The sequence below is a fragment of the Panicum virgatum genome, chromosome 5K (genome assembly GCF_016808335.1).
Source record: "Panicum virgatum strain AP13 chromosome 5K, P.virgatum_v5, whole genome shotgun sequence".
NCBI lineage: Eukaryota > Viridiplantae > Streptophyta > Magnoliopsida > Poales > Poaceae > Panicum > Panicum virgatum.
The window spans coordinates 7038657-7053898 of NC_053140.1; the positions used below are offsets into that span (position 1 = coordinate 7038657).

A 15242-nucleotide genomic window follows, 5' to 3' on the forward strand; every position below is an offset into this window, starting at 1 on the left:
TGGCGACCAAATGGCACTTGCATGCCGCATTTTCATAATCGGAAACTGCACCGATCCGGTGTTATACACTGTACAGACAGATCATGCAGTCGATCATCAAATATTTCAGGTCACCAGGCCTACCTATCATCTATTTGGAGAAAAGCAGCATGCTAAAACAACTGTACATCAGCATGAGAGGACAGCAGGGCGCCGTAGCACAGACTGGTGGCAAGCCTGCGGTATCCACACCCTCTGGAAGAGGGCGAGTAATCAGAAGCGAAAACAAAGGCATAGCCAGGTTACACCCAGTAGTAGAATAAGCTTGTAGTTTTTAACCTTATGAGAGGTAGTACTTTTGTTACCACCGGAAAATATGAACACCAAGTTGCACTAGAGTTCCCCATGATATGCACATCCACAAGACCCTGACAAGGCAGATAACAAATCAACAATAAACCAACACTGACAGGGCAGATGACAAATCAACAGTAAACCAAGTGTCACGTTGCAATGTGAAATTTGTGCTGCTTAAGGTGTGATCAGTGATGATTCATTGGAAATTATCATGTACTGCGGTTGCAATTCAAGACAGCATGACAGAGAATGGTCAGTACTGATCAATGCAATATAACCACGTACATTAATTATTAAGCCAATGGCAAAGCTTCTCCAAGCTGAAGGTAAAGCAATGCCCTATTTCACCATTTAATTGTCTTGTTACCCAGTCCTCTCTTATCGGCCACTCTCAATCCTTGAACTGGACATGACAAAACAAACTAGTTTGTCGCTGGGTGATCTGCCAGCAGCTGAATTGTTCTGTAGATCTAGTTCTAGTACACATGATAATATTACTCCCTCTGTTCTATCTATATTCAATGTTTAGACTTGTGCACACCCACTAAGAGAAGTAAACAATGACTACATTACAAATACGCCCCTTGCTAATAACTAATAAAACTTTTTTTGTCACCTAAACCAACCATTATGACCAATGAACGAGCATTTGGGAAAGCAAAGCTGCAAATATTTCCATGCTCTAGAATCCAACATGCCAAACATATATATATAATCCAAACCTTTCTTGGAAATTGCACTCAATCAGATCCGTAAAAGCTGATAGTCGTTTGCCGAAGGACTTCAGAAGTTCGATCGAGGCTATGAGATGCCACCTGTTACATAAAAAGGGCATGTATCCCATTTATAAAAAAGGAATTCCTAATGACATCATGCCGAGAAAGAATAGAGGGAAGGGTATAAGCCCATTACCAGATATGTAAGGGCTGTGTATCTTTCTTGACTCAAGTACAAAGGCTTTCCTCTCTGCATTTCATGATCCTGCATTGAACCAGCAAGCCCGAAGGGAAGGGGAATAAGTTCACTTCTAGGCAAGAAAAAGAAAACCCCACTTTACATCATTGCAAAATTTCATGCGTAGGATTATGCCCTGACGACCTTGCAGTATGCCTTATGCAAGGACAAATGTCAGTTACCCCCACTTAACAGTGGCTTTGCCCTACGAACTAGGCCTAAACTACCATAATCATTGAAGACCACATCAATCCATCTAAAGTCTAAGATGATTAAGTATGGCATCAAGCCATTTCAAATCACTTTCATATTGCTTGTAATTTCTCCAGAAAAAAGAAACATGTATATATTTCATTGTTGAGATGTTCCGTGGAGAAACACGAGGATAGCATCAAAATGAAAAACAGCTCACATTTGGGACCATCAGCAGGAGCAAATTTCGGTGGAGATCATAACAAACAGGCCTAAGACCATAAAAACAACAAAACACAGGAAACTAGTCAATACCTCCTCACCAAACACGTCAAGGTAGGGAGATGGCCAAAAGGCAAGACGAGCAGATCGCTGCAACAGGATCGTTGTTTTCTGCACAGTACATCCATTAAATTAGGAAAGCAGGTTTATCTCAGAAGGAACAGAAAGTACACTGGCCATAACAATTTGCTGTGATGACTAGTAACAAGCTAATACATACCCTCACTAAGAGAAATATGCCAACACCAGCACCACATTGCGATGCATGATTCAGGCATTTACCAGTCCTATAAAGAATAAACAAAAAATAGGATTTAGGATTTGATAAATTACATCAGAACCAGAACAAGGTTAATTGGAACTGTGAAAAGCAAAGTGCTACACCTGCAGCATGGTTTCCAACTAGGTGAACATAATTTGCCACAAAGCAAACACAATGCTGGTTCATCAGGCACTATGCCACAATCGGGGCATTGCATCTTGATATATCTGGTCCAAAAAAATGACAAGCCATTAGCTCCGGAAAGGGTGAAAAAACTTAACCCATTAAGGCACAGCTCATGCAAAACCTCATTCCAGCTTAGAAGATTTAGACCAAACCTTTCTAGGAGAACTTGGTAGACAGGTGGCAGCTGCATCAGTCTAAATGGAACTGCAGGGGTAGAAAAGAGTGTGCCTCTATATTTGCGGGAACTGTAATCTTCACAGAAATGTTGAGACCATTTTAAGGCCAGCATATGTACAGATTCATCTTGGAGAAGCAGGTCCAGAGACGGAATCTGAAACAGGTTTTCCAATTCTCCTATTCCATTCAGCTCCACTGTCAGTGAAGAACTTCCATCTTGCATGCTATTACTCAAGTAAAGATGTGATCCTTCCCAAATATTGGAATTGTCATATAAGGGTGATGTCGCAGATGATCTTAGCAGTTCCCAAAGCAATGCACATCTTCGAAGATAAGGATAGGTCAATTTACGGACCATATCTTTTGGATGACAAGATGGGTCGATATATTTGGATACAAAATACTCTCTGGCAGTATCATATCCCGACATCGTCTTGCAAACATCATTAAGAAGGCAGTCACTGAAGCTAGATCGGTCAAATGTTTCCTCTCTGTAGCATGTTATCATGGCCTACAGGAAAATTCATATGGTAGCATGTTTTCAATTAAATACAACATATAAACTGCAAACCCCAAGAGAAAGCAATGCAAAAAGGCACACCTGAACGGCACAAACAACATAAAACAGATGGACAAAAGGGATGAAGAATTCAGCAGATGATAGAAACTGAACAGGTAGACAGAAAAGTGTTGACATCAAAGAAGAAAACGGATCTTGAGCCAGGACCGGATCAGCGCATTGTTTCCAAAACTGGACATCAGGGAAGAGGGGGCCCCCCTCACCTGGATCAACCATAGGTGGCAAAGAACCTGTTGAAGATGAAAAATGTGTGAATTAGTACCAAAGTATATATACCACAACAGATTTGGAGATATGTGCACTTGCAATAAAATAATTCATTTTGCATATTACTCATCAAATCACTTATAAGAATCTGTAAAGATTCTACTATTTCACTTATAAGAATCCATGAATTCGACTATTTCATAAATTGTAAACGTAAATGTTGTAAATTCCAAGCTGCAAGAAATAGAAAGCTCATGATTCCTAATGGAAGTGGGATTAATAAGACACTTCAAAACATAGGAAGGTCACACGAAGGGAAACCCGCTTTAAAAAAAGTAGTGGGAAAGGGCCCACTATATACCTTTTCGCTTAGTAGCATTAAGAACATCTTTATAACCAGAAATGCAGGAGCAAATAGACCCTGCTAATAGTTGAATGCCTTCGAATCTCAGAAGAACCTCCAGACGATTCAACTTTCGTGCAGAATGAGCAACACGGAACAATAGTGACAATATGAATCCACTTGATGAATTAAGTTCACCACGCAAAGATTCTAAGCAGGACTTTGGGTCGATAGACTGGCTTAACATCCTACCACGAGAAGCGATTTCTGTAGACACCACGGAGTACCTTAGTGTATCCCAGAGAAACAAAGATGGATTGAGCCTTTTCCTTTCGGATGCTGAAAAACCGCTGGGACCACGATAATAGTAAAGCATAGCTAATCTTCGAAGAGAAGGTTCTAAGGCTGGCTCTGTAGTGTCATTAAGCTTCCCAGATAAAGCTTTAAGAAACGTGCTCTGTCCAACAATTTTTCCAGCACTTTCAAGAAGTGATAGTGCACGAGGAAACTGTAAGTTACTTGTTTTTGCATGTGATGTAGTTGTAACTACTTCAGGTGTCAAGGTTTCAACAAATGGTTTCACCTTCATTGTTTTACTAGAGAAATCAGGTGATGCTGGAAGAATGGAATTTGCAAATCTGCGACATACTGGGCAAAGCAACTCTCCCTGCACAAAGCAATGTGTAAGCACAGGATCAACAAAGATCAGACAAGTTTTAAACACAATATACATACCAGATCCGGATCAACAATATGACCACCTTCAAAACCGAGTCTTCGGACATATCTGTAAGGAAATATAATTATAAGTTTCTGCAAACATCAATCAACAGAATGAGCACAGCAAGCGTTATCTATTAACTCGTAGGATCCTAAACAAGTTGTGTAGTTGAATTTCAAGTCCCCAACTCTGAACATGTATCCTATTAGAGTGATGAAAGATCATCGAAGAATAAATCCACCATATAACATCGGAGAACTTTCTAATTCATGTTTTGCCCCTGCATACCATCAGGATTTGAAGTTTCAAAGAAAAATCAAACCATGCCATTTTAGCAACAGCATGCAGCGGGGAAATTTAGATGCTAGAGCAAAATCTGACTCAAGCAATGGCAAACCATTAACCAGGACCTATTCGCCAAATGATGGATTGCCCATAAATTAGATGTTTCCAATCCAAAGGTTAGAATTTGACGATTGTGTACATTTGTAGTCCTATAACAGCAAGTTAACCATTCAAACACAACACCAACCCAAACGGCGCAACTGTGAAATTCATTTCCTGCCTAGAGCTAGTTACAATCAAACAAAAGAGAATTGAAGGGGAACACCCAGCATACCGTTGTTTCAAGGAAAACAAATATCGATCATGACATTCTTGATGTACAGCATGGCCGCAAGAAGAAATGTGGATGCCATCACAATTGATAGGACCAAATCTGTTACTTGTACTAACAGAGGCAGAAGATTTGGAAGGTACATCGTAGAGAGAAGAATGCCGGTGTTTTGCTGATAGACAACTAACATATGTTCCCAGCACAGAACGCTTGGGGCTTCTTGTTTTCTTGGAATCAAATGTGATATTTGAAGCAGCTGATGGCGACGTTTGCTCAGCATTTTGAATATGTGCATTACTGGATACAAATAGATCATCTAAAATAGAGTTGTAAATATCAGCTTCAATTGCCTCAAGCGAGATGGTGTCATCTGCATTGCCGTTGCAATGCCCACTTGGGAAAGACGATATATATCGAATCAGTGGATGTTGCTCATTTGAAAAATCAAGAAAGGCATCAACTTCCATGCTGTCTAAATCAAAAGATGGCTCTACTGTTGTGTCATGGACAAGTTCCTCAGAAGTTGAAGAACCAGAGACAGAGGAATCAGTTGAATCTTCCTTTTTGACTGATCCAGATGTCTTGTTAGCTTGAATTGGGTTATCCCAGGATGGATTACCCATCTCAACAAAAGTTGCAAGCCGGGATTTCTGAATTATAGAACACATTAGAAAGCTCAAGTCATATCAACATGTCAATATACTGCAGAAAGGACAGTTGCTACTTAAGACCTATCAGGTATCACCAGGTAATGTCAAGCCAACAATGATTACCTGAAGAAGAATCAAATAGCATAGAGGGCTTTTGGAATCTGAGTCCCGGCACAGGGAGCAAACTGGTACTGACTCCTCAGAGACAACACCAGTTGAACTGGACACATCTGTCTCTAACATTGGAACGTCATGCCCCTCATTTTCTGATGACTTCATACTTTCAGCAAATTTGGACTGCTCTGCCCTCATCTTCGCCTAAAATAAGTAGGGTCCAATAGAAGAAAACTGTGGTTAATGCAAGTTATAAAAAAAGGTCAAAGTCATAGCTTCACAACCTAAGCAAGGGCAAATGTAGCGTGTAGACAATACTAGTATTTTAGATCAAAGAAAATTGATAAAATTGTCTTTTTTTTGTAAGCTAATTCAACAAAGACAACCACAGACATAAATAAGGGTGGGATTTGAGACAAGTTGAATGTGTAATTAAACTATATACAAATTTCGAAATTAAATAGTTTACCATAATTGCAGCTTGGCGTTGACGTGCTTTTGCTTTCTTCTCCATGGAATCTGAAGAAGTTCCTAGGCTTTCTCTGATACTGGAACTGTCTGGTCTAGATGGGACTATATGTGGTGCCAATTGTCTTAATGTAAACATGCACTCCTTACTTAACATGGCAAATTTCTTTAATAGGCTCTCAATTAGAGATGGGATATTACAGTATTTGGATCCAGAGAAGGTGGCATCATTCTCTTCTTTGTATTTGTGCATTAATGAAACAAGCAGGGTCAATAAGCTTTCTTTCTTTACTTTGTCAGACTCTGGGGAAACTACTTCAGTAGAGTAAGTAATTATGGGAAAAGCATCCTCTGAGTACGATGACAGAACAACCCAGGATTCATCATCATGCTGCACAACATCCATGCCATACTGGTTGGCATGTACCTGTCTTTCTGATTCACATATATCAAGTGCCAACCAAAGCAGATGCAAACCCGTCACAAGGACATTATCAGGGGCGCGTGATGTGGACGATGCCTCACTGTAAACAGCATAAAAGAGAACAGCACGAACAATCTGAAGGACAGCCTTTGAGGTTGCAATGCTAGAAATACTGCTCAGTGGGCTAAAAACATAAGTCCACCTAGGTAGCTGGGCACTAAAAGCAGAAATTTTGCAGAAATGGTAATATCTCTCCTCGGCAATTTGCAATTCCCTAGAATTCCAGCGCGGATGATACAAGTCCAATTCCTTCCAGCAGGATTTGCTAAGTACATACTTACCCTGTGATAAGTTTTTATATTAATCTTGCATTTTAAGATAATTTGCAGAATATGTTACAGAAATTGATGGACTGATACCTGCTTCATGCCAGATGGATTAGAATAAACTGCCAGCGAATCCAGAACAGTTTGAAGTTGGTCGCTTGATGAAAGATCACGAGGAAGAGACTTCACAATCTGGCTATGAGTGGCATCTCCAATAGCTAACTTATAAATCAATTCCCTCTTCAAGTTCTCGGCTGTGGAAAGCCCACAAAATCGGCGTTCTTTAACCAATTGTATAACAAAAGTTAGCATTTCTTGCATTAGAACTGATTCGTACCTGAAAACAACATACTGTCAGAACATACACGTCACACAGCACAGATCTTCAATTTTTTGAGAAAATTTTCAGTAAGCGATTAGTCTGAATAACCGAGGAATATAGTGAGAGAACAATGGAGAAGGTAAAAAGCAAGGATGGGGATAATATTTCCTTAGGCCATGAATTGATGACATGGATTGTGGAGCCCAAATTGAACACAAGTAGTTTTGAATTTCAACTCGATGTCTAACAAACCTTGTAACTTTGATAAATTTGGATAGAACTAAAAAAAATCATCTCTCCGTTCATTTTATGAACAACGCTTTTTTGACTTCTTATGGTCTCCAACATGTGACCTTGACCGACACTTTCCTAACTTTGTCAATTGCTACTATTAAAGTTATACAGAGCATTTTCTAGCTTGCCGCCATGCTTTAAAAAAATTGACTATCAAACATTAGAAAATCCAATAGCACGGATTCTGGGACTCCATTCAAAAGGAGAGTAGCTGCTATCATTGGACCTATAATTTTGGGCTTTAACATAAACAAGTAGGACTGATTAATAACAGAACGGAGTAAGTGGTTGTTATGAGCATGGTGGGATTGAGAGGATTGTGGAGGAAGAAGGGGCGGCTGCTGCCGCGCTACAGTACCCGCGGTGCTACAGTACCGCGGGTGCTGTTCACGGGGCGGCGGGTGCGAGGGAGCGGCGGCTAGGGTTGGGGGGCGCTGGGAACGCCGGCCGCGGGGCTTCGCCCACGGCCGGCAAGAGGGAAGGGATTTCCTTCTGATCTCTTGCTTGATTAGATTGATACATCTCCTCTCCTTATATAGAGTGGTTTACTTGACCCCTAAGCAAGCGACTAATTAACCCTAATGGGCTAAGGCCCAATAGGCCCTTGACTCCTCTAACACTACACCCCACCTGGACATGCAGCTCGTCCTCGAGCTGCAACCTAACAATGACGCTAACGATGACTCCACTAGACGCAAACCGAAAACCTAAGAACAAGCCTTTTACATCTCGGCTTATTTTAAATAAACTGCAATTCTTTATTTTTGACTCTTGAAGATACGGCGGACACCCTCCTTGTGCTGGACCTGCACGTAAGTAGCCGCTTGGATCCCATGGAGACCATCGGAACGAGAGAGGAGGACAGGTATGGCCACCAGAAATTAGTCGCGACAGCGACCAGCGGAGACGTCCTCATGGTGGCCGGTGACGGAACGTGATGGCGCCAGGCAATGTGCCTCCGCCGATGTCAAGGAGGAAAGCGCCTCCCCTATCGCTGCTGTAGAATTGGAGTTCGCTACCATGCATGCGCGTGAAGACAGCGGCGAGTTGGCACGAGCGCTGGTGGCCGTCTGACGGGGCGAGGTCACGCCCCCATTTGCCGAGGTCGCGCCCCCAATTGCCGAGGTCGATCGCTGTCAAAGTCGCCTCTTGCATCTCCAAGTGCATCTTCTGTAGCCGTCGCCGCGCTAGGAGGTCGCGTGCTGCAGCCTGCAGCCGCACCGCCGCCGATGCCTGGATGCCATCCACGCCCCCGAAGAAAGCGCGTGCTCAGTGCTGTTATGGTGGCGCGGGGCTGGTGGCGGTGAACGGCAGGATTGGCGCAGGAGGGAAGGACAACGACGCCGGGCTGCTGCTCTCCGCGGCAGCCAGGAGCCCGCAGGCTAGTTGCGGGACCTGCGGCGCGACGAAATCCTCCGGGATAACCGGATCTAACGGCAGAGGCGGCTGCGCTGAGGGTGATGGCGTGCCTTTGACCGCCGCCAGCCGCGTCAACTGGTGCGAGGTCGCCGCGATGGAGGAAGGCGGCAGGCACTCAACCGGCGCAAGGGCTGCCGTCGGCGGCCACCCGGGTGTGGATGGCGGGCACACAGACGGCGACGGCGGCGACCACACGGGCGTCGAGGGCGGCAACCACACGGGCGGCGACGGCGGCGACCATACAAGCTTCGAGGGCGGCTACGCGACCGGTGCCAGGGCCGCCATCTGTGCGGAGAAGTCGTCCACCTGGCGCTGCAGGAGAAGGTCGCGGATCTCGGCCAACTGTTGGCCCAAGTTGAGGACGGCGGCGGTTAACTGCGCCGGCGTCATGACGAAGTTGGGGGGCGTCGCGCCCTGGGGGAACGACGAGGATGGCGTGGTCGAGGACGAAGAGAGCGCGAGTGCCATGGTGGACGGTGGCGGCGGCGGCGGCGGCGGTGGTTGGGGGGCGGAGGTCGCAGGGGGGCCTGACATCTCTGATACCAGGTGTTATGAGCGTGGTGGGATTGAGAGGATTGTGGAGGAAGAAGGGGCGGCTGCCGCCGCGCTACAGTACCGCGGGTACTGTTTACGAGGCGACGGATGCGAGGGCGAGAGAGTGGCGGCTAGGGTTGGGGGCGCTGGGAACACCAGCCGCGGGGCTTCGCCCACGGCCGGCAAGAGGGAAGGGATTTCCTTCTAATCTCTTGCTTGATTAGATTGATACATCTCCTCTCCTTATATAGAGAGGTTTACTTGACCCCTAAGCAAGCGACTAATTAACCCTGATGGGCTAAGGCCCAATAGGCCCTTGACTCCTCTAACACTATCATAGTTTCTTGCAGTAAAAGGCACGAAGAAATGAAAATGGCTACAGTTTTTCCTTATTCGTGATAATAACAGATAAAATGTACTGACGGAAAGAACAGCGTCTAGCACCAGAAGATAAAATAAGCAAAACATAGTCACAGAAAAAGTGATCATGGAAGGCAGGTTGGAAGAGTAACTTTATTAGTAGGTACTGGTAGAAAAAAAAAGTGACTGCACCGAACCCACAAACCTACGCATATGTAAGGTAGTGCCAGCAATCGAAGAAGCAACACTAGAAAGAAAAAAGAAAGATGACAAGCATCTTGGCTCTTGGGGCTTACTCATTCCGTTCGGCAAGATCCAAAGATGTATAACTGGACAAACCAAATCGCTCTTGAATTGTCCGCACAAAGAACTCTGGAGAAGATAGTGCAGCACAGCATTGAAGAAGAAACAGATCTGACTCCAGACCTTGTTCAAGCCTGGAAATATAGGTAACAAGATAACCTTAGCACCATCGTTTGAACAGTGGATCAAGATGAGATTGATATAAAATTACCATTGCACGTAGCGGTACCACTCAGCACTCAGTATAGCTGCATCACCATTCTTACGCCACATTCCAGCACGCACTTGTGCGCAAAATACTCTGACTCTCAGTGGATGCTCCATCACAATTGAAGCAAACCCATAAGGCTCACAACCTCTGAGTACATGAGAAAAGAACTCACAGGATTGCACTGCTGAATGTTCATCTGGCCTGGCATCCTCTCCAAAACATCTCTTCATTGCCTTCCGCAATAGCAATGAAAGCATGCGGTGCAAAGGGATATGGAAAGAAGTTTCCTGTGAACTGACGTCAAAGACGACATGAGGCCAACCTCTTGTGTTGAGTATCCCTAGTTCCTCAATTCTTGAATCAGGATGAGCATACAAAAGGCTACCATCAGTCAGAGTATAAGTAATGGCATTCTCAGTGTGCAATTGTATATCTGTAGTGTTGCTGCTGTCAAGCATCTTCCCCTTGCCTGTCCTATTACTAGCCGGAGGTATCCCTTCTTGGTCAATCTGCATCCAGTCACAATGATCTTGAACAGGAGAACTAGATGTGTCATGATAGTCTGCAATACCATCTGGTTGTGATCCTTCACTTATCTTGACACCCGCCACGCCAATCTTTGTATTTGAACTGGTTCCCTTATCAGAAGTCCGATCTTCAAGCGAAGCCATAAAATTACGAGAATCACTGCTGCTAGCATCAAGGGATGACAGCTTGCTTCTCAGAGCTATGTCAGGTTCCAACCAACTTTCAATAGCTTTCAGGCATTGAAGCATTAACCAGACAACAGGTGATGGCAATCCACATGTCAAAGAACTGTCTCTGCAGCTTAGATTGGATACTGAGCTCTCCTGAGAGACCCTTCCAACTTTTGCATGCCGCTGATTTTCAGCACTTTCCATGCCTTTTATCGCAGTGGAGCAAACAGTAACATCAGTTGATTCATGTTGATCAGGAGGAGAAAATGATCCGTTTATCAGAAGATTCTGGACAATTCCAAAATAGTGCCCCAGTACGAAAGGCGCAGATAGATGCTCATTCTCATCTTCAGCATGAATACTTGTCACTCTCTTCTGAGGATCCATTCCTTGCACAAGAGATAAGAGCTTAATCCATGACCTTGTTAGATCAGGCCTCTCATAAGCAACATACTTAGAAACTTCCTCATGACTTAAGACATAGCGTGTATCATCCAGCAATCGAATAGAAGCGTCAAATAAATTTCCCCATTTGTTTGTCTGCAAATAACAAGGTGACAAGAGTCTCCCATGACCAATAAATAAAGTAAAGTTGCATTGTATGAGTCAGGATGCATAAAGTTGGAATATACAATGGCATAAAACTACCAGTGAAGCATCTTATTCATAAATATCTTTGGACTCCACAGTCCACATCTCAAAAGAAAATAACAGAAACCATTCCCAGATATCAAAGTGAAAATTCTACTGATCTTTTTTTTTCTTCTGAGCAATTTAAGATACTAGGTAAGCACAGCAGATGCGGAGATGCCATATCGCTATGACATCATTGATGGAATAGCGTAAGGTATTATGGTCAGTCTAACATTTACAAACAAATCCAAGAAGATGTACCATCATACCAGAAAGATAAAATTCCTTATTTGACACTATTAAAGTTGCTTATCACTTCCTTGGCCCTCAAAATTCTTTCTTCCATATTTGACACCAAATCCAAATCCGGTTCCCAATTTGGCACTACCATCAATTTTCACAGTTCAAGGTGTTTAATTGAGTGTGAAAAGACTATTTTACCCTTTTGACCGCCCTCTGCCTACCATGGGGCAACCTTGCTGTACGTGAAAGAGGCAGAGCACGCGGCTGCTGCTGCCGACGTTTGCACAACTGCGCTCGGGCCATCCAGGGCCGCGCGGTGGCTGTGGTGCTCGGCGAAGCTCGGCGGGCATATCATCGCCGCCTCGTGCAGTGCGATAGGAGGGCCACCACCTGGCCCATCGTGGGGTGGCTGCTGGGCGCCGCCTGCGTGCAGGCCAGCCCCACCTGAGGTATCGCAGCACCTCCTCCTCCGGGTAGCCCTATATGCATGCATCCACCATGTACAACAGGAAGCCCTGCTGATACAGCACCCACGCCTGCAACCCGCGAGGAAAATTTAGGCGACAGGTTCGTTGCGGACAAGTCGCGTGATTGGAGATACGAGTGCTGATCAGCAGGAAGGAGGATCTCATCTCCCGGTCCGCATGTGGGGGGGGCCGCACCTGCGCCCGCCGCCTGTCTAGCACGGAGGGCCTGCGCCTGCGCCGGACGCCAGCCATCACGTGCACTGCTGGCCATGCAACATTGCCGCCACCGCACAAAATTCGATCTAGAGTTTGGGGAGAGGACTCACAGGCACGAGAGAAAGGGGACGGGAAGGAGAAGGCCCTGTGAAAAATGGGGTTGCGTCGCACCATACAATTCAAAAGGGTAAAATGGTCTTCCGTACTCGATTTAACACCGTGAGATGTGTAAATTGAAGGTAGTGCCAAATTGGGAATCAAATTTGGATTTGGTGTCAAATAGGGAAGAAAATTATTTTGAGGGACAAGGAAGGAATAAGCAACCTTCGTAGTGTCAAATAAAGAATTTTCTCTACAAGAAAATAGTTCAGCATAAACATCAAACTCTTCATCAAGTTATAAAGAGAAGACACGAGCATACCTGTAAACGACCATCCTCACCGATGCAGGAAAGAAACAGATCTGTCAAGCATCCAAAAAGAACGCCCAACAAATTAACCTCACGGTCACGCACAAGCCTTGGAGTCAGTGTAGGCACCGTGAATATTTGCACAGAGAGAGTTTGCATCAGTGCATACTCCTCTAGTAGCGAATCATTGCCACCTTTGATAACTTCACCAAATGTGACAGGGTAGTAGCGTATAAAAACCTTGGCAAACTCATACTTAAAAGCAGGGTCACTGATCAGCTTCAATAGCAACTCATGCAATTTTTTAGCAACCTTCTTGTCAAGCAGCCTTTCTGATCTTAGTAATGCATCCAACAGATCTTGGCACTCACGGATCCTTAGGGACAGAAAACTAAGAAGGCTTTCACTGCAAGTGCAGAACTTAAGTATCATGTTAGCAATGGACATTGTCAACTCTTCAGCAACCCTCTTGCACGAGCTACTACCATCACCCTTTGCAGGGGGTGGTTCCACCAGGCACATCCTCTCCTTCCAGAACTGCAAAAGCACATCCAGCACAGGTCCTACAGACTGTGCAAGTTCCTCTGGAAGAGGCTTAATCTGCTCAGCCCCTTTGTGCTTTGAGCAGAACCCTTCACGCTTCCAGGCAGTAGCATCTCCACAGTCACAACATCCACCCCCTGTGTACATGATGGAGTAATCATGATCCTTGTGATTGCCATTCTGGAAGCAAGGGACACAGATCGCGCATGTGGGGTCATTTTCACAAGTCCGGCAGCGATATGCAAGGTCACTCTGACCCCAGACTGACCCACAGACAGCACGCTCTCCTGCAGAGGAACGCTCTAGATCATCAAGCACCGCTTCTGGCTCATAGTTGAACATCAACCACTGCAACCAAGACAAACTCTCACTGTACGCATCACCACTGCTGCTGCTGCTTGCTTCCTTCTTGGAGGGTTTTCGGGCCTCCAAAATATCAGTGCCTGCTGACAAGATAAGCCTCACTATATCAGGTATCTGCTCCTTGTGCTTCTCTACGTACATGAGTAAGCCTTCTTGGTGCTCTTGCAGTTGCTCTTCCAGTGCCCCATAGAGAATGAGCTTCTGCAGCGAGAGGGCAATGCCACACGATTAGCAAATTACAAAAGGCGTGTATCTTATGAGTGAAAGAAAAACTGACACATTCTTCTTATAAGGCACTACTAGGGAAACATAGCACCAAAGTGCCATACGAATAGTCCCAAAAAAAATACACATTGTTTAAAAAATCCAATCTCAATTTTTCTAATAAGCGTCACTTAATAATAGCTTAAAATACAGGAGCTGCCCCCAAAATCCCTACACCCGTTTCCGTCACAGCAAACACACCAATTGCCGCACCAGCAAAGCTAATCGCGGCTGGCAAGCACCAGCAGAGAGCAACGAATGCCACGGCCCATCGGCCGCCAAAATGCTAAATCACCAGCTGAACCAATTCCAACCAATCGACTACCGGAAAACAAAAAAAAGCATACTCCCAACCAATCACGAGACGAAAACCCAGAGGGCGACAAGCAACCACCGCCGCACGGGGCCGACGAGCGGGTGAGGATCGCGCGCGCCACGAGGTAGGGTAACCAGACCAGGCTGGGACGCGACGCACCTGCTGGATACGCTGCGCCGGCGTCATCTCCGGCGGCGGCGCGGCGGCCGCCGCGCCCTCGCTGGCGTCGATCCCGGCCATGGCCCGCAGCCAGTGGGCGCAGCTCCAGTGGCCCGATCGCCCGCCCCCGCGCCCCAGCCTCGCCGCGGAATCAACCGCCCGAGGGCCGGGGTCCGGTCTGGTCCGTCACCGCCGCCCGCCCGCCCAAAACCCCCCGCCACTCCCGGATCACGCCCGCCGCCAGCCCGCGCGCGCAGATCCCGCGCCGCGAACCCCCCCTCGAGCCGAGCCGATTCGGCCTGCCCGCTCCTCCTCCTCCCTCCCTCCCGCGCCCGGCGATTCGCGAGAGGCGAAGCGAGGCGAAGAGGAAGAAAATCCTCAACCCTAGCCGCGGCCGGGGGTTATTTATAACTTCGCCGAAGAGCCTCGAGACGATTCGTGCACGCCGGTGTTCTCTCCCTTCTTCTAATTTTTTCCTTTTTTTTCTTCCTGCAAATTGCGCGATGGAAGAGGCTAATGGCGGATGGCGGCGGCTTTCGTGGTGGGACGGGATGGCGCGTGCTTATCGTCGCGGCGAAGCAGAGAGGAGGGGTGGTGGTTCGCCCGCTGCCCAGTGGGTCCCGCCGAGGGGTGGCGCGGATCCGCGCGGC

The 15242-nt window shown here is 46.0% G+C and overlaps 1 protein-coding gene across 4 annotated transcripts; it reads right to left on the minus strand.

Annotated features, from left to right (window-relative positions):
• LOC120705985 (E3 ubiquitin-protein ligase PRT6-like) lies at window positions 1-14830 on the minus strand. Of its 4 annotated transcripts, none has more exons than XR_005688140.1 (19): window positions 14593-14830; window positions 12960-14054; window positions 10282-11519; window positions 10064-10204; window positions 6932-7175; window positions 6090-6854; window positions 5630-5824; window positions 4860-5506; window positions 4255-4306; window positions 3538-4186; window positions 2991-3199; window positions 2365-2900; window positions 2149-2253; window positions 1985-2051; window positions 1798-1875; window positions 1249-1317; window positions 1059-1151; window positions 336-407; window positions 1-234 (listed from the first exon to the last, which is right to left on the minus strand). XR_005688140.1 is itself a non-coding variant. In XM_039990538.1 (18 exons), the coding sequence occupies exons 1-17, from the start codon at window positions 14671-14673 to the stop codon at window positions 1077-1079; spliced, it is 6246 nt and encodes a 2081-aa protein (XP_039846472.1). In that variant the 5' UTR covers window positions 14674-14830; the 3' UTR covers window positions 1-407; window positions 1059-1076. The 4 variants fall into 4 exon arrangements, 1 of the variants encoding a protein (XP_039846472.1); XR_005688139.1 differs by having other exon boundaries at window positions 1-216; window positions 319-407; XR_005688137.1 differs by having other exon boundaries at window positions 319-407.
• Window positions 14831-15242: the final 412 nt, after the last annotated feature.